This window comes from Lagopus leucura, unplaced genomic scaffold (assembly GCF_019238085.1).
Source record: "Lagopus leucura isolate 7727_CA_CO unplaced genomic scaffold, USGS_WTPT01 Super-Scaffold_100157, whole genome shotgun sequence".
Lineage (NCBI taxonomy): Eukaryota > Metazoa > Chordata > Aves > Galliformes > Phasianidae > Lagopus > Lagopus leucura.
This window is the reverse complement of record NW_024962334.1, coordinates 41,404,142-41,430,702: the sequence shown is the minus strand read 5'-3', so window position 1 is coordinate 41,430,702 and position 26,561 is coordinate 41,404,142. Positions and strand designations below refer to the sequence as shown.

Here is a 26,561-nt window from a genome sequence, read left to right as displayed (position 1 = left end):
GCGTACCGCCCTCAGCACTTTTCTTCGCACAGTAACTTCACTGAAATAGAATTATCTGTGCTTAGGAACGGTCTCACGGTTCTCAGCCTATAGAAGGCCAACGGAGGGCACAATAACGCGGAGCAGCTTAGGGCCGAGCCTCCCCCGGACCCGAGGAAACCCAGCGCGGGGACGAACACCGCCCGCCGCCGCAGCTCTGGCGCCCACACGGCGCTCCCGCCCCTCCGAGCACCGCCATCCCCGTTCCCACAACCCCGCGCGGCGCTGCCCTGCCGGGCGCTCAGCCGCCACTCGTTGCTAAGCAGGCCCGGACGCGGCCACCGCGCCTTCGTGCTCTCCCGGAGGCGGCCGGTGGCGTAGGGTGGGACGTGCCGCCCCGCCATGGAGGGCGATAAGGTGAGGGATCGAGCTGCGGGAGTCGGGAGAGCCCTCATCAGGGCCCCGCAGGATCGCGGCGCACCTCCTCCGCCCGGTTCTGCCCCGGCCGCCCCAGCCCCGCGTGCCGGAGGTGCCGCGCCGCGCCGCTCGCCGAAGTCCCCTCGTCCGGCCGGGTCTCGCTGCTGCTGGCCGCGTTCCTTGTATCTGCTCGCCCTGGGGCTCCCTGCGCCGCTCCTTCTGCTCCCGGTTCTGTTGCGCAGCGATGTCAGTTAAATGGTGGTAGTGAGAAAGTCCTTATTCTTGTAATGGAATAAACCTCGTTCCGTGTTATCCGCTGGAGGAATGGCCCTCGTTCTTTAGCTCTTTGAGAGCTCTCAAGTGGGCAAATCGTGTTGGAAATGAGAGGATAGCAGTGAGGTGGCTGCGGTCTGGAGCAGGTCATGTGAGTTGGAAAGCAGCTGGGGAGCCACTGGAGCCAGAGGGAAAAAAGAGATCTGCCGTCCAGTATCTAAAGAGGTTACATGGAAAAAGATGGAGCCAAAGTCTTTACTGAAATGACCAGTGAAAGAACACAACAGCCCTAAATACCAGTGAGGGAAATTATGACATGGGATAAGGCAAACATTTTCACATTTTTCATGCTCAAACCCTGAACTTGGTTCCCCATACCTTCTCCAACCTCAGAGATACTAGTAAGTCTCTGACCTGGACTTTGAAGGTAGAAGCTGGGGGTTGAACCCAATAGCATTGATACACTGATTACTTCCCAAAGGCGCGTGGCCCAGCTGTGTTTACCCACTTGGTCTGTAATACTATTGAATGGCCATCAATGAAAAAACAGAGCATTTTGAACTTCCTGAAAGGGTTCTGTCTGTCATCATAGGCATTGGCCATGAGGTTTTATGGAAACAGCTGGTTAATCCAGTAGAAGTCCGAGCTTCAAGCCACTTCCAAGTCCAGGCAAATCAGATACATTGCAAGAACCTGATAAGAAAGTACCTTAACACATACACATTGACTAAATCAAATTAATGTTTACATAACAAAATTTGGCATTACTTGCCATCTATATCTTGATCTTTGCCTTTGAAAAGCTATTTAAGTGATTTACTTCTCACTGAAATTGATTACTGTCTTGCTATCTTTTCTGTTCTAGAGAAGAACCAAAGAAGATACTTGGAAATCAGAAGAACTTCGGAAACATCTTTGGGTAATTTCATTTCTATTAGTTTTTTATTAACTTACCTTGTAGAGGTGACATCTGCTGACAGTCTAAACAGAGAGGTATGACTGCTTGTTCTACTCGGAACTCTGTGTTCTGGGATCTTTACCTTCACAAGGTTTTTCTGCTGTGCTTTAAAACTGCACTGGTGAATATGAACTGTACAGATTGTAAATGCATAGCTATTATCTTTCTTTCCACAATGGGCTATTCTTGAACCTGTCTAGTCCAGCTATGTCCAGCGTCTGGCACATTCAACCATTTCTAGTTATGCAAGTCATATAATATTACTGCTCAGATTTCATAATTAAGTAAATGGAAATGATACCACTGGTATGGGAATCCCATTATACAATGGGGTCTGATTTGCCAACCACCCAAATCCAAGCTACGGCTCTGCTTAATACATGCATACTCAGTTTCCTACATCTACATTTTGTATTGTAGTTGCTGCTGTTATCTGTTACATTAGTCATGTGTTTTTAAGCTGGTTAATTACTTTATCCATTGGCCAAGTACACATTCATGCTGTGATCAGTAACACTATTCACATTCATCACTATTTTGCTAAAAGCTGTTTTCCAATGCTCGTCTTTCTTTCTGTCTTGTGCAGATACTCATTACTTCATTGATAATCAGTAGATACTCTACTTGTTACCTAACTTTCTGCCAGTTGCATTTCAAAGCTTCCCATTAGTTCAGTGCCAGTGCTGCAGTAAGTGCTTTGTGCTTTCTAGATACTCAGTAATATTTCCTCCACTTCCACGTAAGGTAAAGCTAACAAATTTGGCTTGAAATGTTTTGGTCCCACCAGAAATAGAGTGATTGGGCTCTCATTACTGTGAAACACATGGATAAAGTTCAATTCACTTTTCTCATTGACTGTAATCAAATAAAGTTCTATTTCTTTTACATTAGATAAATAGCCAAAATCTTGGATGTAGCTAAACCAGTGGGAGTTTTGGAATATGCTTCAGAAATGTTCAAATATAACCTCTTATGACGTTGAAAAGATACAGTGATAGTAGCATCCTCATAGAATCTATGCCAAAAATTCTCTTTTACAACTTTTTATGTTGTGTTCTGCTTTCTGTTCAAATAAAACCTAGTCTTCTATTCTAATGGCAGTTGCAGGATGTCCAGTCATCCATCATTGCTCTTTGTTTCTGTTATATATTTTACAAGATGGCACAGTTTCTCTACATGAGCAAAACGATGTAAGACACTCGGATAATTTTTCTGTCTGACTGTAAACAGAATAATGCACAGTTCTACTGTATTTTTTTTACCAAAATATTTTCCCATACATTGGAAGTGCATCTTATAAATCTCACATGTTCTGTCTAACAGACTTTTTTTTTTGTCTTTTTTTTTTTGGTACATCAGGCATCGCAGTTAGAGAGTCAAAATGAAGACAAAAAGCACAGAGAAAAGAAACTGCAGAAAGAGAAGGTTGGTCATGATGTAGGCACTCATAAAGATGAACGCAAAGACAGAGGGAAGAGCAAGGAAAGAACAAGAGAGAGACTGAGATCTGTTGAAAGAGACAGGGATAAAATGAGAGAAAGGGGAAAAGAACACCGCAGAGATCAAGACAGAGAGAGACATCAAGATAAGCTTAAAGAGTCAAGTTTAGAGAAGGAAAGATACAGTGTACCAAAAGATAAAGACAGGGAAGGCAATAGAGAACGTGATAAAATGCATAAAAGGCATGAGATAAAGCAACCAGATATGCATAATGATCTGAAATCATTTGAAGGAAGAGATAAAGGACATCACAGAAGAAGAGAAAAAAGCAGGCATCGTTTGGGTGAGTTGCTTTGTGTTGCTCTTTTACTTTGAAATATTTGTTTTCTAGGTAGAAAATCAAAGAGCATGAAGACAAGCAGGTTTGAGTACCTTATGAGATACGTATCTTTGAAGAATCCTGTGGCATATATTTTATTTTTATTTTTTAATTTTGATGCTGTTTTCCCTTTCTTTGAAAAGATAATTAATTTCACTGTTTTTGTTAGTTGACTAGAATGGTAAGCACCTTCCTGCCCATACATTCTCTGCTGCTTGATGCATTTAAATCCCAAATAGTAATTAGTAGCATGTGTAGTGACTCTTACCACTATGAAAACAACAGAAGGGTTCATCAGGAAAGTAGAAAGCTTTGTACAGAGAATTTCAACTGAGTTTTATTTGAGAAAGTTAGTGTGCTTTAGAAAATCACTGTCAGTGAAATCATGTTCTCTACATGCAGTTTTCTACAGTTAATTATGTTCAAAGTGTGAGTATAAAATGTGCATTTTTTTTTACATATTTTTTAGAAGAGGAAAAAACAAGAGGTGAAGAGCGAGAAAGGAGACATACAGGGAAGAAGGTAAGGGAAAGGAATGCAGTGTTTTGTGATGGAGTAAGATAAGATTGTAAAATAAGAAAGAAACTGGACCAGACCACGCTCCCCAAGAAATTCAAGAGCTGCATGCAAAGCAAGGTTCTCACAAGTGTACAAAATATACAAAGAAACATGACTGAGCCATTCTATTTTAAGGAGATACTTCATTCCTTTAAAAAAAGAAGGAATTTTGGGGTTGTAAATATAGCATTATTTTTGTACAGCTTCATTAGATTTTCTCATCTGCTATTTATGCTTTGTTGCAAGGATATTGGTAGGTATACACCTTATTTTATGATAGATAACCTAGTAATTAATAATTAAATTTGTATGTGAAGAATATGTAATCAGGAGAGACTATAGTGTAAACTATGCAGTGCCCCTGAAGAAATACAGGAATCTGCAGTGTTGTGATAATTCAAAACTTGCTTCTACATCATTGCTTTTGAAAAAAATTGGCCAGGAGATCCATAATGGCAGTATGGAGATAGATAATTAGCAAATCTGTCTGTTTTTATCCATTTAAGCAATGTATTTGTAAGATAAAACAATCTTGTAGAGCTTTCTAGCTCTTCAGTGTTCTTTTTCTTATTTTGCAGGATAATAATACGAAAACCAGCATTGATGCATTTTTAGCAGACAGATTTGGAGGAGGTGAACATGGGCACAAGTTACAGAAAGATGAAGAACTGAATAAAGAAGAAAAGAGGAGATACAGGGAAAAAATACAACATTCCATCAGGCCAGGAAAAGACAGACTTTCAAAAGAGAGAAGTCATAAATCTTACAAAAAAGAAGAGGAAGAAAGACATAAGTCAAAGAGATCTGTGGAGGAATATCCCCATGGACACAGAGGACGACCAGCAGAAGATAGGAAGAGAGTAAAAAGTGGGGAAAGTGAAAGAAAGAAGCTTGATCTTAGGGTTAGTGTTCCTGTTTTTACACTTAAAAGCATTACCTTATCACTTGCTCTTGTTGTTCATGTATAATTACTGATAAGGTGAACAATCAAAATAGCAGGATTGTATGTCAGCATTTTCTGAAATTTGAGGCTAAGATGGTAGATTAAAATACTGCATCTGCATTGAAGTGTTTGAACCCAGAACTGATTCTACCCATGAAATTCAAACAGGGAACTTATGTATATGTCAGATTATTTTTTTTAAATAAAATTCTTGATTACTGTGACATTCAAAAGTCAAGAGCAGGCTGGAGATGCATTAAGATGTAGTGACTTATTCAAATAGCTGTTGCTGAATATGCTCAGCTATGCTGATGATTCTGTTTCAGAGTCACATTCTTTTTTCTGACGTTTGTGGATAGATAAAAAGGAAATATATCTTGAATGGTCATTTCACCTATTGACCTATTGAGTACATTTCCAGACTTTGGCATACCTTCATAATATAGACCAGAAGAGTCAAGTCATATACTGGGAAACCACATTAACAAGTTGTATAACCAAGATATTATAATCACAATATAATTGTGTATAATCAATAGATATCAAGATGTTATAATCGCAATATAATCAAGAGAGTAAGGCAAAGCAGACAACAATAACAAAAAGAGAATAAGTGGAAGAGCTTACCCTTGGGTTGAGCTCACCAGAAGACACCAAAAGAGATGATCTCCAGAAGAAATCCTTCCCCTCTGGTAGCCAGCTCTTAAATAGGTCCAGGAGGGGTGCAGCCTGGCTCCACTCCTTCCAGCAGCACAGGTGAATTGCCTTCAGCTGTGCTCCTCTGGCTGACTAATGGCTCACCTCAGGTGATCAATCAGAGGTTCAGGCCGTGACTCAGCAGTTCCCATACACTAGTGTAGTAACTTTAAAGTATTCTTTAAATAAGTTAATACTTAGAGATTGTGCTAAATAAAGGAGAAGGCTCAAGGTCCCTTTTCCTTTACTCTCCCAAGTATTTAATATGTTCAGGAGAAACTCATGTCATGTGTATAACATATATTTTGGTTTTTTCCTTTAACATAGTTGTAAAGAGGAGAGTATTCTGAAAATAGTTAATACACAGAACTTCTTACAAGCAATGACCAATGTCCAATGTGTTGTTGCAATTAATTTTATTTAATTAAATAAACCTGTTTTACTGTTAAATATCATTACTACTACTAAAATAGGCATATATACGTATTTCCTTCTAGCATTTCTGACGCTTGAATATTGTGATTTCTTTTACAGAAGAGTGAACACAAAACAGAGGAGGAGAATCAAGGAGAAGAAATGAGCCATGAGCACATAAGGTAAATTCAGAGATTTAAAATGAGTGTGTACTATATGGCATCTACTCAGATGCAGTCACCACTAAAACATTAAGCATGAAATCTTGATCTCATGGTATCAAGTGTTTTGTCTCCAGTATGATTTATTTAAAAATGTGCATGTTTATATTCTGTTTGTTCTTTTTTCTGCACCACGGTAGTGGGAGGAATTTTGCTGTCCTTGCAAACTACAGATATATTAATCTAGGCACTTAGCTCAGCAGACAAAAATGCTGTTGTTTTACCACCTTAAATTCACTATGTACTCGTGTGGACAAAGGTAAGGCTTATGACAAACCCTATTTTTATTGTTGCTTTTTCATCTTTGTTAGTCCAGCTGCCAGTATATATGAGCACTTTATTCCATATTAAGAAGAACTCAGAACAATCTCAAAGTCTGATACTCAGTTTCTGAAATAATCAAAGAAATTGTTAAGGAGCAGATGTGGTTCTCCATTTTCTCCCTGATTTTATATTTTATTGTCCTCATAAAGAAACCCTCAGAATGAAACACCAGCTTTGAATATCAGACCATGATTTACATAGATTAGCACATGTTACGCCAGTGCTGTCTTGATGTCCAGTTGTCTGCAGGTATTAATAAAATGAATATGTATGGGCTTCAAATTTTTTTCCTCTTTAATTATTCTTTTGCATTGTTGGAATTACTGACATTACATGTGGCTGAGTTTATTTTGCAGTTCTTGGCTGTCTGATCTCTTTGTGGTTTCATTCTTTTTTATCAAAAAGAGATCTATAAAATTGTTTATAGAAATATTCCTGTTTGTATTGGGAAGTTTCAGGGATTTTTTTCATTTGCAGGAAAATACTGAATTTTTTCTTACAACCAAGAAAAACCAACCGTGCTTTCTTCTGAGTTGAGAGTTAAAACTGACATTTTGTTTTTCAGTAGGACTGGAAAAGATAAAGGAAAAATCAGTGAAAAAGAGAAAAAAGACGCAAGTCAAGAGGTAAAAATACTTGATTTTGGATCTTAAAACATTGTGTTTTTCTTTGGATTAATAACAATTACAGTATGTTTTTCAATACAGTGCCATTTTACCATTCTGAGGTAATATTTATGTATATTCATTTATCTTCAGATACTTATTAAACTCTCTTTTCGGATGTAGTATTAGAAAGTGGATTTATGCTGTATAAATTTGCCAAGCATTAAAGGTAGCCATATATTAATCTTTTATCAGTATCTACTACACATGAAGAAGTAATTCTCAGTAGGTGGGAGGACTTCAGGCATATGTAAGGTAAATAATCTACAGTTACCTATAGTTTCTCTAAACAGCTGACACAGCCAAATAAAAAGTAGTGTAAGCCAAACAAAATGCAGCCAGCAGTGTAACATGGTACTTATAACAGTTGCCACAAGAAAGAAGTATTTTTATCAACAGGCAGGGTGTTCATTCATTCATTTATTTGTTTTTTAATGGACAGGTGCACCTGTAGTATGCAGGCTCCATAATCTTGGGTTTATTTGGAACCATCTGTGCAGATACAGCATAATTTTGTCATGAAAAGCTTTAAAATATTTTATGATCTTTTGAGCTGTTTGTAACCATCCTCCAAAACCCACATTCTTATTTGGTGTTCGTTTTTGGTTTGTTTGTTTTTTTTTTTATGGTTAGAGTGCTGATGAGAGAAAATGTGGTAGCACTGATTGAAGACATGCTTTTTGTGTTCTCGTGTTGTGGGCAGCCATTTATCTTTCATACAAACTCAGATGTTTTAACTTCGATTACAATCTGTTTTCATGCTATGAATACATCTGTTTCAAGACAGTTCTAAGACCTCTGTTACCTGTTATTCTTATGTTCTAGTTTCCTATACATTCCTGTTATTCTTGCTTTAGGACTAAAGTTTAGCTTAAATACTTTTTTAGGTTTTCTTCTCCTAATGAGTTTATAGGAGGCATCTCTGTTCGTTCTCTGACCTTCCTTTGATGATCCTTACAATGCAAACTCTTATTCCTCCCATCATCTGAGCATCTGTCTCTCTGTTTCAGTTTGCATTCATTTGTCTTGAATATGGGTGGCCAGAGCTGCACTCAGTACAGAATGCAAATTGTCCTCAGTGCCCAGCATAGTACTGTCGGGGACATAAATACTGAGGTGTTCCTGAAAGAAGCTTTCCAACATTTTTTTTAACATGCACAGTTCTTTTCACTGTGGTGGAGAGTCATGCTGGATCAACTGATTCATTCAAACTATTCTTTTCCTCCATTGTTTCCAACAGCTGAGGTTGCAGGTTGTAGCTGGCATTGCACTGATCATTAAGGCCCGGATTTAGCTCACCTTTAGGTATGAGTTGTTTGTGGTGAGGATATAAAATTCCCTGAATTACCTCTGTAATTTGTGGGGAAAAATAAGTAGTTTAATTATTCTAGGTTTGGTCTTCTGCATTAATTTCTCTGTCTTCATTGGCAATAGAAGGCAAACTAGGAGGAGGCAGTCAAGCCAAATTCCACAGGGAAATTTTGACCAGTTTTGTCCAAGTTGTTCCAGATGGACAGCCTAACTAATATAATCTATTATTGATCCCAAGATTGGCCTGGGAAATGACTGAAAGTGGCAGCCAGAAATACAAGTGCTTAAGTTCTAGTTCTGCCAGTTTGATGGCTGAAAAACAAGGTGTCCATATGAGCTGTAATGCTTTGGAGATACCTCTTTGAAAAACAGGTAGTTACCAATCCGTGCTGTAGTTGCAGCTGATAGAAATGGGATTGTAGCATTGAGTTAGACAAACTGCTGACCTGAATTTCATGAGTTTGCAATCCCTGGTCCTGTTGCAGAGTCAGGAAGCTCTTGAACAGTCCTGAAAGGATCGAGTGTGTGACTGACTGAAGATTGAATGGATTGATGTGTGTTGGTTAAGCTTTTGGTTTGATTTTTTTATTACGCTGGGGTAATTACCATGTTAGTTATCTTAAACAAGTTCAGTAAATTAAAGGCAGCTTCTCTGAAGTTTTTTCAGGGATACCATAAATCTTACTGTGTGTAAGTATAGTAGAGAATTGAATGTTAACAAGCTTTTGTATATGTACGACTTATTTTCTCATTGCATGCATGTATCTCTTCTGGTTCCAACATCTGCTTTATTTCATCAACAAATAGAGTCCTGCAGTATGATTTAGGTATAGAGATACCTTTATGTAATCCCCTAAAAATAGAAGAGTTTTATTTTGTTGTTACAAAATATGATTTTGGTGATTCTGTGTAACAGTGTCAATTACTGCTTTTGTTTAGGAGGTCAAAGGTACACACATCTATAATTCAGACCCAGAGCTGGGTAACTTTTCAGCAGATTACGAAGATGATTTTGAAGTAAGTAAAAACATAAAATTGTCCCTTATTTTGAAATAATTCTGAAGTATCAAAATATTGGTTAACTTTATTTGCAGAAATGAGCTTTACATTTATATTTTGGTGACCTTAACATGGCTATCTAAATATGGAACTAGAATGTTATGTTGAAACTCTCTACTTAGTATTTACTTAGATGCCGTTGGTGATTGGGAACCAGCTTTCTCTTTTGCTGAAGTCTTCATAAGATGCTTGTTCTGTCTGGGTGGCTTTCAATTATTTAAATAGGATTCTGTGAAAAATGCTGTACTACTTAAATAATGGCAGCATATTACCAATTTAATGAGGAAAAATGCCCTCATTATTTTTTAATGCAAAAATACATTGGAATAAGTATTGACATATAGCAGTCCTTTCACTTATTTGTTTGACTGGACTCTCTTATTTTTAGTTCCCTTTATTTAGTTTAAAGATAAAATACTATACTAAATGAGCTTTTGTTGCTAGCTGAACCAACAGCATTGTCATCTTTGTTCAGCTAAAGTGGAATCCATCTCCACTGAGGCTAGGTCTGATGCCCAGTGAGGTATCCACTATAGTAGCCCTTTGCATTCAGTGGAGATAAGCAAGCACTTCTCAAGCTTCTTTGTATCTTTTGTTAAGTAATTTTGTGAGCATGAGATGAATTATCTTAGATGTGTTTAAAAGAATTGTTATTATGTGCTTAAGGGTGGACTTGAAAACAGATTATATGGACCTTAGGAAAATTTGAGGGTGCCATTGAAGGCATTGAATCTAACTAGCAAATAAACAACTTTGTATGGGTATGAAGCATTTACAGTACTGAACACCACCATGTTCTTTAAGGAATACATAATTTGCCTAAACAAATAGCCCCTACTTTAGGATATTAAAAAAAAATAAAAGGAAAAAGAATCTTATGTGAGGCACTGAAGAATGACACTAGGGGACTTTCTTCCCTTGGTTGAAATACCAACAATATCAGCATTTTTATATGAAGTAGTTTTTATATGAAGTAGTAGCTATGTTTAAGTTCCATTCAGTCAGAGGATTTGTAGCCATATGGATGAGAATTTTGTTTTTATTAGGAATGCATTTCCTAATTTGTTAAGATGATCTTGAAGAATACATCTGTAATCCATACTTATTAGCTATTGAAAGCACTGTTACTTCTAAAGGATTATGAAGATGATTTTGATGATTATGATGAAGACAAAAGCGAAGAAGGCGATACTGAAGACAAACTAAGAGAGATTCATTTTTCCAAGCCATCAGAAATTGAAGAAATTCAAAGAGCAATTAATGCAGAAAATGATAGAATCTGTACTTCACTGCCACTGAAAACCAGAAATGAAAAACAGGAACCCGTCATGGGTATGTGAGTAGGGACCAGTCTTTTTCTATTAAGTGTGTGAGTAACCCGTACAGCTTCTGAGTAAACAGGCCGTTTCTTCCTGAAGTCTGCCAAGAGGCAGAAATCTGGTCTTTTAGATGAGTCACTTGTGGTAAGTGCTGAAACTTCTCATATTGCTAAAGAATGATTCTGAGGCATTACTAATCATTGAAAATGTGAAGTATAAAAATGTACAGACTAACATTTAATATGTCTTATTTTGGGAAAGGGAAGGATGAGGAGGTCTGGATTTTGAAATGTGTTAGAACAGTTTGAGTCTTCAGGTGACATTCATTGGCCTTCTTTTAATCAAGATTGCAGTCACTGCTCTGATAGGGAAGGAGTGAAAAAAGCATTTACTGCTTACATGTGTAGTTTTGTATCACTTTTAAGGTGCAGTCTTACATTTAGTTGATCTGATGTCTCTGAGTCCCAGATCTTTTTATTTAGCAAGCTACACCTGTGCTTCCCCTTTACACTCTCTACTTTTGTGAAAGGAGAATAGCATTGTGAAAAAGAATCTTGGACAAGTTTTTACTCTAGTTATTACAGAGTATGGCAAAACTAAGATGGTCATAGAAGAAGAGCAGTGTGTTTCTTTGAGCCTTTATGGTATCAATGGATTCTCAGGTTTTCATCACAAATGAAAAACACTGCCTTGCAGGATGGATTTCTTCTTGTAGTAGATTAACACAATTCTTATTATTTTACTATTAATATGGAGCTGATAACAGAAATCTATTGAAGCTCCAGATCTAATGAAGGGTATGGAATTCTTATATGTAATGTTTATAGAGAGATCACAAATTCTGAATCACAGTACTTACTGCATTCTTGTAAATTACACTTTTTTTTATTATTATTATAAAGTTCCAAAGTTTTGTTTTGGTTAAAATGTTATTAATCATTCTAGTAAAAAATTTAGAAGTTTCAAACCCCTTTCACACTGCCTCATAGTAAGTGCACTCTTCCTCTGAGGAAGTGAAGCATTGTGAGTCCTGTCTGGAACTTAAATATTTAGCTCCTCTGGCTTTCACCTAACCAGGGAAGAAAGTAAAAGTTGAGATGATATCAAATACTGAACTTAATACAGAATTTAATTGTTGCTTAAAAAAAAAAAACAAAACAAAACAGTATTCAGTGTTTACATTATTCATTCAGTGGTATCAATTATGCTTCTGTTAATGAGTCTTCTGGTAGCTGTAGAGGTGAATTCCTCTTCAGAGATGTAGCATGCACCTGGTGCATTTAGTATGACTTAAAATTGGTTGTAGGTTGTTTTAGGTGTATACAGGGTAAAAGCGAACCAGCTAATGAGAGAAGAAAGGAAGAGGCACTTTCTGTATCAGTCTTCTAAAGTGAAAATAACAGTGTTCACTTGTATTGATTGACTGGTAATGGGCCATAATAAGGGGAAAAGGCTGGCCAATTACCGAAGCTAAAAGGCTTATTATACCAACAGCGTGCTAGAGGTTATGTAATATGCCATCTAGTAACTTTTTAGTAGCTTTGTGGTAATAAATCTGTCATTTTTTATACTTTTGTATGGGAATGCTGAGTCACAGCCTGAACCTCTGATTGATCTCCTGAGGTGAACAATGAGTCAGCCATGGGAGCACAGGTGAGGGCAATTCAGCTGTGCTGCAGGAAGGGCTGGAGCCTGGCTGCGCCTCTCCTAGGGCCATTTAAGGGCTGACTGCCAGTGGGAAAGGATCCCTTCTGGAGATCCCTCTTCTGGAGTTTTGCAGCGAGCCCAGGGTGCTGGTTAGCTTTCTATGTGTTCTCTTTTTGTCATTATAACCTGCTTAGCCAAACTCTCTTGTTTATTTCATAATTATAACATCTTTATATTCATTGATCATACAACTTTTTTCTTTATGTTTTAGTGCCGTATGAATTGTGAATTATAAGACTTACAGCGTTCTTTAATATTACAGAAACACAATACCCTCCTGCCAGAAACTCTTTTCGTGGAATATTCATGGATTTTGAAACAGCACATCAAAGACAAAGTAGCCAGAGTATGGCTAGTAAGCAGAAGTAAGTGTGTTTTAAAGAATCCATGTCAGCTGTCTACATGCAAGGTGTCTTTTTTCATTATATTTGAAATATCTGAAATTTAGAAACCTGTGAGGTTTAGAGTCAAATATTATTTTGTAACCTAAAAGTAATTAGTTCGTAAGCAGGCTTTGTTATATGTCATTTGACAGTGGAAATTTACCTTTGTATCAGTTTGTGTAGCATTTTATTATGCGATGAGTTGCCAGCATTGTCATTTCTCTGTGTAATTCTTCAGTCACTTAATTAGATACTGACTTACAGTGCAAAAGAGCAAGCCTGGGGGCTCTGCTGGACTGTAATTCTTGCCATGTTCAAGGTGCTGTAAGGTACATACTGTTTCCAAAACAGTGTATTCTATTTTCAGAATAACACAAGTTGGTGTAAAAACATGTTATTACTGATTTTAAAATGGTCTAGATCTGAGACTTCTGGACTGCTCTATGCTAAAGAAACCATAGCAATGGTTATTTCTTGTGGAACTTGCCAGTAGTTCCAGATTTACCTGAAGCACTGTGTATCTCTCTTATTTGCTATTAAATAAACTGCAATAGTAGTACATAAATCTAAGAATCAGTTTTATTGTTAGTACTGGATTCTGTTGCTCTATAGCTGCTCATCAGTGGCTAGTGTTCACAGAAGAAAAATGTAATTGTCTAGGCTAACTCAAGCTGCTTAAATTTATATGTCCAAATTTCATGTGAGTTCATTGGCTAGGCATTCTCAATGTACAGTGGAGAGAGATTAGGAAATTCAGGTAGGCTCTGTCTGAGGAATCGCCTGAATTATTTGTCATTCTCTCCTGATTATGGAGGGAATGTGAGCAAGCAGTTCAGATGAATAACTTCAGACAGCTGAAGTCCAGTGAAGTGAATCCGCCCATCATTGTCTGATTCACATGCCTTTCATGTGAGTGTATAGAGCACCACTTTGTAGAACCTACGTGAATAGCTATGCCTATAACTTTCTTTACATGCTTAACGTGTATATAGCCTCTGAAGATAACTAGCATTTTCTTGGAAGCAGAAAAGGTTTCTAAATTTTAATAATTAATTTTAATTAAGTTACTACCAATAAGTAGACTGACAGCATCCTATATACAAGCTGCAGACCTTTGGACTTGTGTATGTAACAATGAGGCTAGTTCATTTAATGTAAGAATTTTGTGAATGTGGCATTTAAGATTTCTAATGAGGAAGCTATTTGCATGAGTTTGAATTATATCTCAGCAATCTGTTCCTGCAGTGGTTCTGAAGAGGTGATGTTTTAGGAAGTGGAATTAAAAATAATGTGGATAAGAAAATGCAATAAATATAATTTAGCAGCAAAAGGGAAATGTGGAAATTCCCCAAATACATAAAAAAAATCCAACAGAAAACACTGGAAGAGCCATTCCATCTTATGTTACTCTAGTCTTTTTCTTTTTTAAAGACTATCTTACTGAGAAGAAATAACAACTAAAATATATATCTGGAACACTGCTGAAGTGTGGAATTGGCCCATAACAGCATGAGTTGAATCTATACTAAGTAAATTAAAGAAATCTGATAGCGGAAAAGGGAAAAGACAACAAAAATGTTCCTATTACCAAGCAACCTGTACTGTAGCATGAATGTGTACTTAAAGCAGTAAACTTTTGGAATGTAAATGTCTTAATAATTTTATGACATCAGAATGGATAGATTATTGTGTCCATTGTGACAAAGATTGATTTTTTTTTTTCATCAGCCATGTAGCTACACGAGTGAAGCCGTAGGGTTTCAGACAGAGAAATGGATTTTTAAATAGTGCTAACGCAGTTAATCAAGTTACTTTTCTTGTGGAATGCAGTGTACTTGGTCTTAGCTAATTTTGTGTTTCTCTTTTGAAATGTATTCTACAGAAAACGGAGTGCAGAGCTTCTCCCACTAATTGATCTGGACTTCTCAGTTAGTTTTTCTTTATTGGATTTGCCTCCTGTAAATGAGTATGACATGTATATCAGGAACTATGGTAAAATGAACACTAAGCAGGTAAGTAACAAATGTAATATTTCCATCCTGAGAATGTCTTTTCTTGTTTTGGAGGGTAGTTCCCCTTGCAAAATGAAGATATTAAAGCTAATGAGATAGGTCATTAATAAATTGTTACTTTTCATGTCTGGTCTGTTATTACCATAAAGCAATAACATTAAAGCTTTTGGGCCAAATAGGCCATTTCCTTTCTGCGCTAGAAGGGATCTTCCTTCCCTGTTTTATAAAGGACTTTCTGTGTGTTTTTGGCTCCCTGTCCCATGTGTTCTGGGTTTGGTCTATACGCATAATATGAAGCGTTTTGTATTTTTTCAGTAGGTCAAATGGTCTTGGGCAAAATGTGTTTAAATGTGTATGGCTGTGCTGTTGGTGTTGATGTGCTTAGATCTGAATTCAGGAACTGAAGAGAGAGCACTTCAACTAAAACATGAATATTTCTATGTACTGTGGTGTCCTTCTTAGCTGTGTTACTCATCTCACTTTGTCTTTATACTTTAGGCCTATGCTCAGTGTAATGAGGACAATCTTGACAGAGACATTCAGACTGAGGAGGTTGAGACATTGGAGAAATGGACACAGCATCCAGGAGAAAGTGCCCTTGTATCTGGAGGTGAATAATGTTTAATGTTAGTCAATTATAGGTATCTGCACGTAATCTTACTGTACTGAATCTTCCTAATGTCAGAACTTGTAATGCGCTGACAGAAACCTGCTGTAGGCACTGAGTTCCTTGATGGAGAGAGTGGAGAATATGTGGCAGAAATAGTTTCTTCTTTCTGGATTGTTTGTAGTGGATATGACTCCCCAATAGAGCATGTTGTTCAGTACTATAGTTGCTTCTGAAAAGAAGCAGATTCCTGCCTTTCTCCTTGTGTTTAAAACACTTGTTATTGTTTTAATTGATTTCCTTTTAAGTCAAGCTTCACGTTTCTTTCTGTTGTTTTGTTGGGTTGTTTTTATTTTCCTAGGTCCCATAAATGGCCAGGAGATGTCAGCAAATGGAGCTCAATCGCCCAAAATTGATTCACTAAGATTAGCAAATTTCCTTCGATCAGCAGGCCAGGTATACTTACATACTTAATATCCTTTATGAGTCGTGTGCACAAAGATACAGTGTGGCAGGTCACTCACAGTACTTGTTCTGTCTAATCTAAATAATTTACCTAAATAGTACTTCCTATCAGTGAGGCTAATCTCTCTGTAAAGGCATGGAACCAGATCTGTGCTAAGATGTATTTGCAAAAGTATAAAGTAAATGTGAGAGTTGGTGAAGATTTATTAAATTAATCTGCTTTTTGAAGCTACAGTAGGAAAACTGAAAGATAACCCTTTTACTTCTATAAATGTAATTATGTTTGGAAGGTGATTGCTGTTTTGCTAGAGGAAGATCAAGCTGCAGCACAACCCAGATGGAAACAAAGATCTCAACAAACCAGTCTGTCTATTAGTGATAGCTGTTTCCAGTTAAATACTAACCAACCATTCCTCCATGGTAAGGGAACTTTATTCTACACTTCTTAGTATACAGTTTGAACTCTTCCTTTTGCAAAATGTTATGCTTTTTGTCACAACTGAGGTACAAACAGCACATATCAGGATATAGATGATGTAATGCTAACTTTAATTGTTCTAATCTTGCTGTAACTCGGTACAGAGTGGTTTCCCACAGGTTACATCCTAGCTGCTGCAGAACCAGAAGTATAGCCACTGATCAGCATGATGTCATGATGTCCTGTTGTATCTTCTTGCATCTGTTGGTGGAAGGCCACCTCACAGGGTGTCATTTCATGTAGGCTCTTTAGACTGAAAGTAGGGTCAAAGTAATAAAGCAAAGTCACCGAATGGGGAAAAATATAGCCTGATATATTTGAAGTGCGCTGCATCTTCCCCACATGAACTGTAAAAGTTCAAATGAAAAGAGAAAAGAAAAATAAAAACCCAGAATTGTGAAGAAGACCTATTATAACCCCAAAATGTAGGTATCCTAATATGAGCATGTGAGATGAACAAGAATTCTGTGCTGTTTCCTATTTGAGACTCAGCTTAATTTTCAGTGTACATACTGACATCAGATCAGACTCTTTCACTGGCTTGCTTACACCCAGAATAATCATACTATTAATTTCCTAAATCTATCCCTTTTTTGCTTTCTGTTCCTTTCTCTTGGATTCCTTCTCTGACCCCTCCTCTCTTCTTGAATAGCATTAAAAGCAATCCACTCTTAATATTCTTCATAATTGTGTTAGCTTATTTAGCTGTTGTTATGGCAGCTAAGTATGATTTTGCATCTCCAGTGATTTTTTTTTTTCTTTCTTTTCTTTCTTGATTTTTTTTTTTTTTTCTAATGTTTTAGACCGGAAGATATCCTGCCTGTATGTCTCTCAAGTTCAGAGGCAGGCACTGCTTTCTGTTCACGGATTACCTGAAAAAGCAGGTGTTGCTTTACTGAACAGAAAGAGCATCATATGTGTTTGGAGCATTTGGCAGCCCTCCAGTCCTCAGAAAGTTTTAATATGTGACTCTGAGGTATGTTTTAATAATGTTTTATAGTTGAATAGATAACACTATTTTTTATATATATATATATATTCTGTGTTGTTGGTTTTTGGGGGTTTTTTGTCTGGCTGCAAGATAAAGCAGCGTATTAAAAAAAAAAAACAAAACAAAACACTCTTGAGCCTAGTGAGCAAACAGTATTCTACTTAATACTAGAATTTAGTGATGATCTTTGTTTTGCTCTTGCTTTTGTAATGTTGGCTGCATTTAATGGTTTAAATGTGAACAGAAGCAAAACAGGGGGATCAGATGTTGTCAGGGTATCTTGTATCATAGAGAGGAGTAACAGTTGAATTACTTCCTTTGGCTTTGTGGCAGGGCCTGCAGATTACACAACTGTCTTGACAAGTGAGGGCCTACTAGAAGTTTTGTGTCCTACTTTTAACTAAATTGTTCTCCTGCAGCACACACCTGTAATCTGTCTTTTCTGGATGCCCAAGAGGAATGTACTTCAGACTTACAAATCACTGATCTTTTCCATTGTATCAATGATGTATATTTTTCCTACTTAACAGGTCTTATGTTGCTGCTTCAGTCCCAGTAAAACAACGTTAGTTTTTGCTGGAACAGTGGATGGTTCATTGTTGGTGTGGGATCTTCGAGAAGACACAAGAATGCATCCTCACATCACATTCAGTGAAACTGATTGGACGTTTAGGGTTCCAACGTTCTCCACTGGTTGGTACAAATGTACTCTCATTAGTCACTTTGTGGACAGTGAAGCGGTTCCACTACAAATAAATGCTACAAGTGACCAAACCTAATTTGTTCACAAGCATATCTAATTGCAGCACCATGTTGAAGTACACGTGAATTGGTTGTTGATAGACTTTTGGTTTCTCTTAGTAGAATGAAGATATTTGGACTTGTGTTGCACTGGGGGCTGGTAGTCAAACACATGGTGAACTGTTTATGTAGGGATAGCTACTGTCAAATAATACTTTGGAAAAGCCATTTTCTTTCAACTTTCAATTTTGTCTTTCCTATTTTGTAAGCAGTGATTTATGTTTTCCTCTGTTGCTTATGAAGATTGAAATTAATATAGTTCTCTTTGTGGTGGCTCTGAAATGGAAGATTTTAATTAAATGTGTGATAAAGCAACATAAATGCTGCAACAGTAATAAGCAACATAAATGCTGCGACAGTAATTTGGAAAATTAGCAGTGAAAACTGATGATGAAACACTGATTTATCTAACAGTGTTTTGCTAATTTAGAAATCTGTTTGCAGCATTGTATTTTTACTTTCTAAAAGTAACTTGTAAAGACTTTTTAAAAGCAACTCGGTACAGAGTTCATTATTTGGGCATATCTTTGTCATTTTCTACTATAAGCTAAAAAGTGGTTAGTTTTGTTATTTTTGTTGAAAGTAGTGTAATGTTTACTTTGAATTATTCTTATTTACAGATGGTATTCTAAATTCAGTCAACCACACCTCTCCTATACTAGCAGTGGAACCTGTCTCAACTCTGTATGCTGAACGGAATTATGGTCTCACAAGCTTCTTTCATCAGGAGGGTAGGTGAAGTGCTCTGCAAAGAATCAGTATGTCTGAGTCTTTAGGTGTCTAGTAAAATAAATATGTCCTAGCCACATTCTGGGGTTTTTTAAATTGCCTTCTGCCTTCTAAGTTCTTTTTAGTATCAGTTATATAAATGAGAATGTTTTATTTTTTGTTCTGACTTGTGTTCATTCAGCGCAGTTTCACATCAGATGAGAGTGCTTGCTTGTAATAATGTCCATTTTCAAGACAATATCTTGTTCTTCCACAGCAAGTGTTATCACTTAAAAACTGCCTTATGGAAGTTTTAATCCTTCTGTAATGTCCAGAAATTCCAGTCCGTATCATTAAAGCAACATGTTCTTATCTGACAGCTCTTAAAATGTGTGACACTAATGGGTGCTTCTTCCTGCACCTGTTGCCTAAAGGACCAGCCTTCATAAAGGGGCTTTTATCCTTATGTTCCCAAATTCTCAGGCAGTGTGGTAAAGGAGACATTGTTAATTCCATTGCAAGAATACAAAAGTTTCAGAGAATGCATTAATCCAGGAAATGTTTAAAATCCTTTGATGTCGTTTAGGATGAAGGTGATTGCATGGATATGAATTGTTATTGTTCTTCCGTAGAAATGTCAGGCCCTCCATTTCAGATAGCTTCAATGGATGAAAATGGAATCCTTAACACGTGGGTGAGTAATACGTATATTGAAAAGGTAGAATATAGCATCAGAATAATAATAAAAAAAAGCAATGCAAATTTTGCATTTCTGATGAGAATTTCATCTCTGCAAAATACAGCATTGCTGGCCTTTCTGATGGAGTTCTCCTCAAAATGTTTGACCTGACTCCCTAATGCTAGGCAAAGCTATTAACAGGAACATCACTAAACATGCAGTCAGTAGTTCTGCTTAATTAGAGCACGTTCAGTTATTTCTAACAGTTGAACAATGGACCATGGCTGTTATTCGTGCACTTTATTTTGTTTGAATCGCAGTGGTTTAGAGAGTGTGCTGAATGTATGGGAGAAGTCATGTTTGTAATTTATATGAAATAAATGCTGAAGAGGCAAAATGTAGAAATCCCTGGATAAGATTATCCTGCTGTTTTTTTTGATTCCCTGTTAAACCAACGTGGTGCCAGCTACCATCCTAGGTAAGTATAGGAAAAGATTTCCCATTTTCTGCCTTCCTCTAGGGAGTTCCTGGTGGGCATGTGAAACTATTTTTAGCATTGCAAACATTGACAGGGAGTAGAGAGTCTACCTGTAGTCATTGTAAGGTTAGACTTTAAAGGAATGTTTAGATAGGTATGTCATACATTATTACAATCATTAAAGAACTTTACGGTCTGGTAAGTATTTGTTTTTTAATGTTGAATATTGACTTTACAGGTAGTTGTAGAATTACAGAAAGTGGATTTAGCTGGTTCACAAACTGATTTAGGTAAGTACTATATAAAGCTTTTGAGAATGTGAAGTTACTGAGGATGAAGAGTGGTCTGTGGCGACAGCAAATAATGTAGGAGAAAGCAACGTTGTTGACAAAAAGATTGATTCTGAATAGGGCATACCTTTGCTATTTTGGGATGAATGGTAGGCATCAGGAGCCCCAGCTTCACTACTGTCTGAATCTCTTCTGCTAATTCTGTGCTGCTGATCGCCACCACAGACGAGCACGTTTCTTGTAACGACAGAGTATTTGTGTGTCCTCATCAACTTGTCTTGAAGAAATATGAGATTTTGTGCTATTCTTCATCTGTCTTCACTGTCAACCCAATTTGTATATTGCTATTGTTGTTACCTGTATCTCCATTTCAAAAATGATGGTGAAAGTTCTCAGTGAGGTATTTAATTCAGTGTGAGAAAGGAGATTCTGTGAAAGGAAAAGGGAAAGTCCTCACTGAGTTACCAAACAAAGAAAAATATTTTGTTCTTGGAAAAAATGTGGATTTGCATATTTACCTGTCTGAAAATGGCTGTGATTAAAATTCTGGTCTGGTTTTGAGCACACGTAAGCAGGTAAGCATTGCTAACTAGAATTGTTGATCAGTTTTGCTTTATAATTTCCTGTGCCTTACCTGGCTGTGTTAACTGGTAACGCTGGGTATTTCTGTCTGAAGAAGAGTGCATTTTAAAGCTATGGTGGTGGGCTGAACACAACTTTAATTCTGCTGCCATTCATTTTCTTTTCATTTGCAAGAACTTCTGGAGTTTGAAGAATTTTGGTCAGCAGTAACAAGTAATACGGGATAACTTCTTGTAACCATTCTTACTGTCTCATTACTGTAATTAGTTGTGAGGGACCAAGGCAAAGGTTAGAACTCTTTAGATTTTAATTCGGAAACAAATTGTTGTAAATGACGTAAAGTTCTTGCATATTAACATATTAGAAACTACATCTACAATAAACAGTTTTATGAAAGCATTTATTTGATAGCTTTGATTTTACTTTGAGTGCGTGAATCGGTTTGAATAATTCATTTCTATAATTTTAGGCTTAATTCCTGGAGGGAAAGTGAAGTTAGTGCATAGCTCTGCCATGGAATTGAATAAGAGGTAAGAAAATGGGGGCATTTGGATTTTACATATGCATCTCAAAAAGCTAATTTTCCCTACACTTCATTGATTTACTGTTACATAAGGGGTATTTCACCATATTTACATTATTTTTTATGTTTTTTTGATGCCTAGATTTCCTAGAGCTATCCATGCACGTTTGGATTAAGAGTTTCTGTAGTATACGTGCATAGCTTTAGGGGAGAACTTTTACTATATTCTTCTCATCTCTGACCTGTCTGTTTTTCCTAGTCTTTTCCCAAAGGATGTGTGCCTGAGAATGCCTCAAACACTGACAGTTAAATTTCTGCCATCTGATCCAAATCATTTCATTGTTGGAACAAACGTTGTGAGTAATATGCTGACATTCACTTCGCTGTCATTTTTGGTTTTGGGTGTGAACCCATTTAATTGGATTTTTATCACAAGACTGTGGATAAAATTTGTAATTTGAGAATACTATCAAAATATGGTTACTTTTGCCAACTATTAATAACCTTTAAAGGTAGCTGTTTTGTGAAGTGAATACATAAATGTCAACTTTTGAATTACTAACATTATTTTGTAATACTGATAATGCAAATAATTTTTGCTTTGTTTTGTTTCTGTAGGGCCTGATAGGCCGTGGTACAAGACATGATGTAAAAGTTCTTCCAAAGCTATTCAGACCCCAGGAGAGTGGGATAAGATCAATAAGCATCAATGCAATTGATTTCTTCCCTTTTGGAAAGCCACTCTTTTTGGTATGAAAACATTTTTACTTAATGCAAGTTCATTTTTAATTACGTATCAAGGGAAATTTTCCAGTGTGACAAATCTAACTAGATGTGTTAATTGATTTATTTAGCTAATTCCAGCTGCAAAGAAGGGTGGCAAACAAATACTGTCCTGATGTCCTAACTTTGCTTATGTACAGGGTGGAGGATGTGAGGCTCACAAAAACAAGTGTGAATCTCATGGATACCTTTGGCTTTGTACCTTATTCTGATGTTACTGAAATTCAGCATTACTAGCAGGACTTTTGCAGTGATGGTGCTTAAGCTGTTTTTCACTCTTATTTGTGTGTATTTCAGTAAGGTAATCATTTTGGAAATAAGATACCTGTGAAAGAAATGTCTGTGGGCATTCCTTGCCATATTTTCCACTTCATGGTCTTGCAGCTGGCCTGCTGACAACCCCTTTCTCCTGGGGTATGCCTGGCAGCAATAGCATCCTGCATGTAATCAGGTGTCTTCAAACCTGGCTCTGCAGTTCCTATTGACACACAGTATTTTACTCATCTCTCTTGTGGTAGTTTATTCAGTGTAAATTGACTCTAGCTCCATATCTACTTTCTATCTGCTCATCCCTGCATATACTTGTACTTGATACTCTCTTAAATAATGCATATTGCTAAATATGCTATGATTTGAATCCCAAGACTTCCTTGGGATCGCTTGAGGTATAAAATGTATTTGGCCACAGTGTACCAGTGTATCTTGTGTCACTGTGTGCAGTTCTCAGAGCTTTTGTGTACCTGTGTGGAAGTTTTTTCCTTTTTCAAAAGTGTATGTATTTGAAGTGATACTGATCTAGAGTTTGTGTTTGAAGAATCCTTATGACTGCGAGTACAATTTGTAGAGTCATCTTTAAAAGTAATTGTCATCTGAAAATCCTAAGTCTTCCTAAAGTGAAGATGAAGGCCACAGGATAACAAAATGTCTGGAACCAGTGAGAAACAGTCTGTTTTCCTGAAAACTGCTCCTGGTTTTACAGTTTACCCGTGTCACTAAGTAGCCTTCTGAATTGATCTCAAGGCTCAGACCTCAACCTGGGTCAGACTGCTGTTACGTTGTGATCATAGCAGTGAAATTGATAGTTTGAGAACTTTTAAATGGGAAATTGGAGCTTCCTCCCAAGATCAGTGGATTTGATTACTCTATTATACTCAGTGCAGACTTGCTGCTTTTGAACTCAAGGTCACATTAAAAGTTAAAATCTGGATAGTCTATACAGTGAAATATGAATAGGTGTGTGCCACCCAATTCAGATAGCTAATTTTATTTATATGCCTGGAATTGAAGCGATTTTTAACCTGCTTGTTTCCTTCTTTTTGACAATGGTATAGGTTGGCTGTTCAGATGGAAGCATTAGATTACACCAGATGACATCAGAGTATCCCCTCATGCAGTGGAATGACAGCACAAATGGGCAGCCAGTTATTGCCCTGCAGTGGGCTTTAACAAGACCTGCTGTGTTTTTTGTCCTCGATGCATCGTCTAATATTTACATCTGGGATCTTCTGGAAAGTGATTTGTTTCCTGTGGCAAAGCAAACTATTCCGTCAGAGAAGTAAGTACGTTACAGTACTATATTTTATCAAAATGCTCATATTCTTATGATCTACATTTTGTTTAGAGTTTGGGTGGAGATTTCTTAACATTAAATATTCATTGCTTTTCTAATTGTATTTTTAAACTTGTGAAATTTAGAAAGAGAAACTGCATCTAGTGCAATTTTAGTCTGTACTTACGTACATATTATTTTATACAGTCTGACAAAGAAGTAGTGTTAGTATAAATCAAAATCAGAAATAATGTTATCACTGGCACAGCTGTTTTTCTGTATGTGGAAACGTTGCTGTTTACATGTGGAGGAAAGTGTTACCTCCACTGAAATCAGTGGACTGCTTGAGGACAAAGGTAACTTTCTGAATCAGGATCAGCCCCAAAAATGCACGAGATTTATTGGAGGATATTTTAGATTCCTATATACATTAAGTTATTCAACATAAAGATAGATATTGAGCTCACTGACACAAACAATATTATTTTTGGCTAGCGTACATTCACCAAGACTAAAACCAGGGCAGTCTCACAGTGCTGTTCCTGTAGTGAGTTACACTCACAGCATACGTAGGTATTCTATAGATTGATCCATAGTCAGTTCAATTTAGCCTTTCTGAATTACAGTCTTGAGGATTGTCTTTCTTCCCTGCTGGGAACACTCCTGGGACAATCTCTCTTCCTTAGGCTTAAGTTATTTTGGTGAATATCTTTCTAACTAAAAGTATTCCTCATTGGTTTTCCAGCTATAGATAGCAAAGTGCTGCTAATTTGGGAAGTAAATGTATTTTTTTTAACTAGTTCTACTCTGTAAGTAATATTAATATTATCATAGTATAGTATCATTAATATTATCATAGTTCCTCTCTAGAGGAACATTACACTATGATAATGAGAATATACCAGGAATCATTTAGATAAAGATAAGTAACTTGCGAAAACACTTTGTCTCAATTAATCATAGCACCCTCCTCTTCCTCCTTTTGATTTCAGTGTTATAACTATGGCTCTACTTGGAGAACCAGAAAAAACAAATGGATTGTTAGGAATTGTGCTGGCCAACAACTCTGGAGAGATAGACATTCACTATATGAAGAAGAAGTGGGCATTACCTCAGCCAGAGGAATCTGAAAAACTCAATTTGATTCTGTTGCGCTCTTGTTAGAAGCAGAAAACAGTTTGGTGCAAAATATTTATCATTTTTGATGGCATTTAAAAGATTTGTAGCATAATTTTGTATATTACTTGCATATATTTTAAATAAAATCTGTGTATTACTTCAGTTGAAAATATATATTTTATCCTAAAAGTGACAGAATCAAATTTTGCTTATTGTACTAAAAAAAGATGATCTGTATTTTTGTGTTGAAAGAATTTTAGATTTGTATATTTTCCAAAAATTCTTCAAATATATTCCTATTCCACTACTGTTTTTCATTATTCCATTCAGAAGGAAATGATTGCAATCCTTTGTCTAGCAAACATAAAATTTTGCCTCTGTGTGAGCAACCTGAATACACTGCAGCTTTATCTCTGGTCTTTTACACACTAACACTTGGTAAAGCTTTTTTTTATCTGCCTGAAACCACTGTGCAAACAAATTCACACTCCACAATGCATTACTGCTGATTTCATCACGCAACCCTTGCAGAATGAATACCTGGAAGCTCAAGTTGTCCTGATAGATACACTGAATCAGACACTGGAGGTGATGTGCTTGGGACACTTACTGAAATTCTAAATCCTTTGGGATTTCTAATGTAAACTAACCTGTTTAATCCTGTAAATCATTTTGAAGGCCCTTACAGTGAGAAAGAGGAGAGTTTTCTTTAACATTCTACTTATATACTGTTGGTAAAGTTTGGAACAAAATCACCCACAGCAAATGTCCTTAATTTTTGTAGCCTTTCCAACTTGTCATTTAAAGATTATGAAATAAAATGTGGTTTTATTTTAAAATTTTTAAATTTTTAAAAAAGTTTTAAATCCCCAGAGATTTGGGGAAGAAAATGACAATTGGAAGATAATGTTTTCTGAACTTAGTGGATGTACATTTCTGCATTGTACTTCGTCTTCTAAAATAGCCTGAAATAATTTGTAAATGCTAGTTAATTCATTTCAAACTTTTTTTTCTGTATAAACTGTTCCTTAAATTGAGCAAACTCAGAGTGGCCACATGGTGGTGCCAAGCCACTGCAGTAAGAGTTGAGTGCCTTAGATAATCAACAATATACCACTCTAAGACTGAACTTCTATTCTTTTACACATTCCCTTCTCCACAAAAACAAGATGGAATCAAGGTTGAAGAAGACCTTTGAGATCATCCAGTCCAACCATCCACCTATCACCAGTATTTCCCACTAAACTGTGCTTATCACTACAGCATCTAAATGTTTCTGGGTCACTTTCAGGGTTGGTGACCCCACCACCTCCCTGTGCAGCCCATTCCAGTGCCTGACCACTCAGGGAAGAGCTGCAGGGCAGAGCCTGGTGAAGTACAGGTGCGACGTATAATATAGTTCAGAGATCTGTGGTCAGCCATAGATTTGCTAACGGGCACGAAAAAGAGC

At 36.9% G+C, this 26,561-nt stretch overlaps 1 protein-coding gene across 5 annotated transcripts; it reads left to right on the top strand.

The window, feature by feature from the left end:
• The first annotated feature begins 308 nt into the window (after nucleotides 1–308).
• DYNC2I1 (dynein 2 intermediate chain 1) lies at nucleotides 309–25,954 on the top strand. Of its 5 annotated transcripts, none has more exons than XM_042889096.1 (24): nucleotides 309–396; nucleotides 1,535–1,588; nucleotides 2,987–3,410; nucleotides 3,916–3,968; nucleotides 4,583–4,906; nucleotides 6,178–6,239; nucleotides 7,171–7,228; nucleotides 9,518–9,595; nucleotides 10,774–10,969; nucleotides 12,926–13,028; nucleotides 14,929–15,058; nucleotides 15,557–15,668; nucleotides 16,027–16,121; nucleotides 16,421–16,550; nucleotides 17,412–17,584; nucleotides 18,130–18,292; nucleotides 19,021–19,131; nucleotides 19,741–19,802; nucleotides 20,504–20,555; nucleotides 21,607–21,667; nucleotides 21,920–22,016; nucleotides 22,279–22,410; nucleotides 23,775–23,998; nucleotides 24,985–25,954. In XM_042889096.1, the coding sequence occupies exons 1-24, from the start codon at nucleotides 382–384 to the stop codon at nucleotides 25,154–25,156; spliced, it is 3,081 nt and encodes a 1,026-aa protein (XP_042745030.1). In that variant the 5' UTR covers nucleotides 309–381; the 3' UTR covers nucleotides 25,157–25,954. The 5 variants fall into 5 exon arrangements, with proteins under 5 accessions (XP_042745030.1, XP_042745029.1, XP_042745031.1 ...); XM_042889095.1 differs by having other exon boundaries at nucleotides 7,168–7,228; XM_042889097.1 differs by lacking the exons at nucleotides 309–396; nucleotides 1,535–1,588; nucleotides 2,987–3,410; nucleotides 3,916–3,968; nucleotides 4,583–4,906 and adding an exon at nucleotides 5,789–5,801 and having other exon boundaries at nucleotides 7,168–7,228.
• The last annotated feature ends 607 nt before the right edge of the window (nucleotides 25,955–26,561 follow it).

Excerpts from the sequence above, each read along its gene's own strand:
- DYNC2I1 (XM_042889095.1), top strand. Across the intron at positions 22,017-22,278 it reads TCATTGTTGGAACAAACGTT|GGCCTGATAGGCCGTGGTAC; the intron begins GTGAGTAATATG and ends TTGTTTCTGTAG. Across the intron at positions 23,999-24,984 it reads CAAACTATTCCGTCAGAGAA|TGTTATAACTATGGCTCTAC; the intron begins GTAAGTACGTTA and ends TTTTGATTTCAG.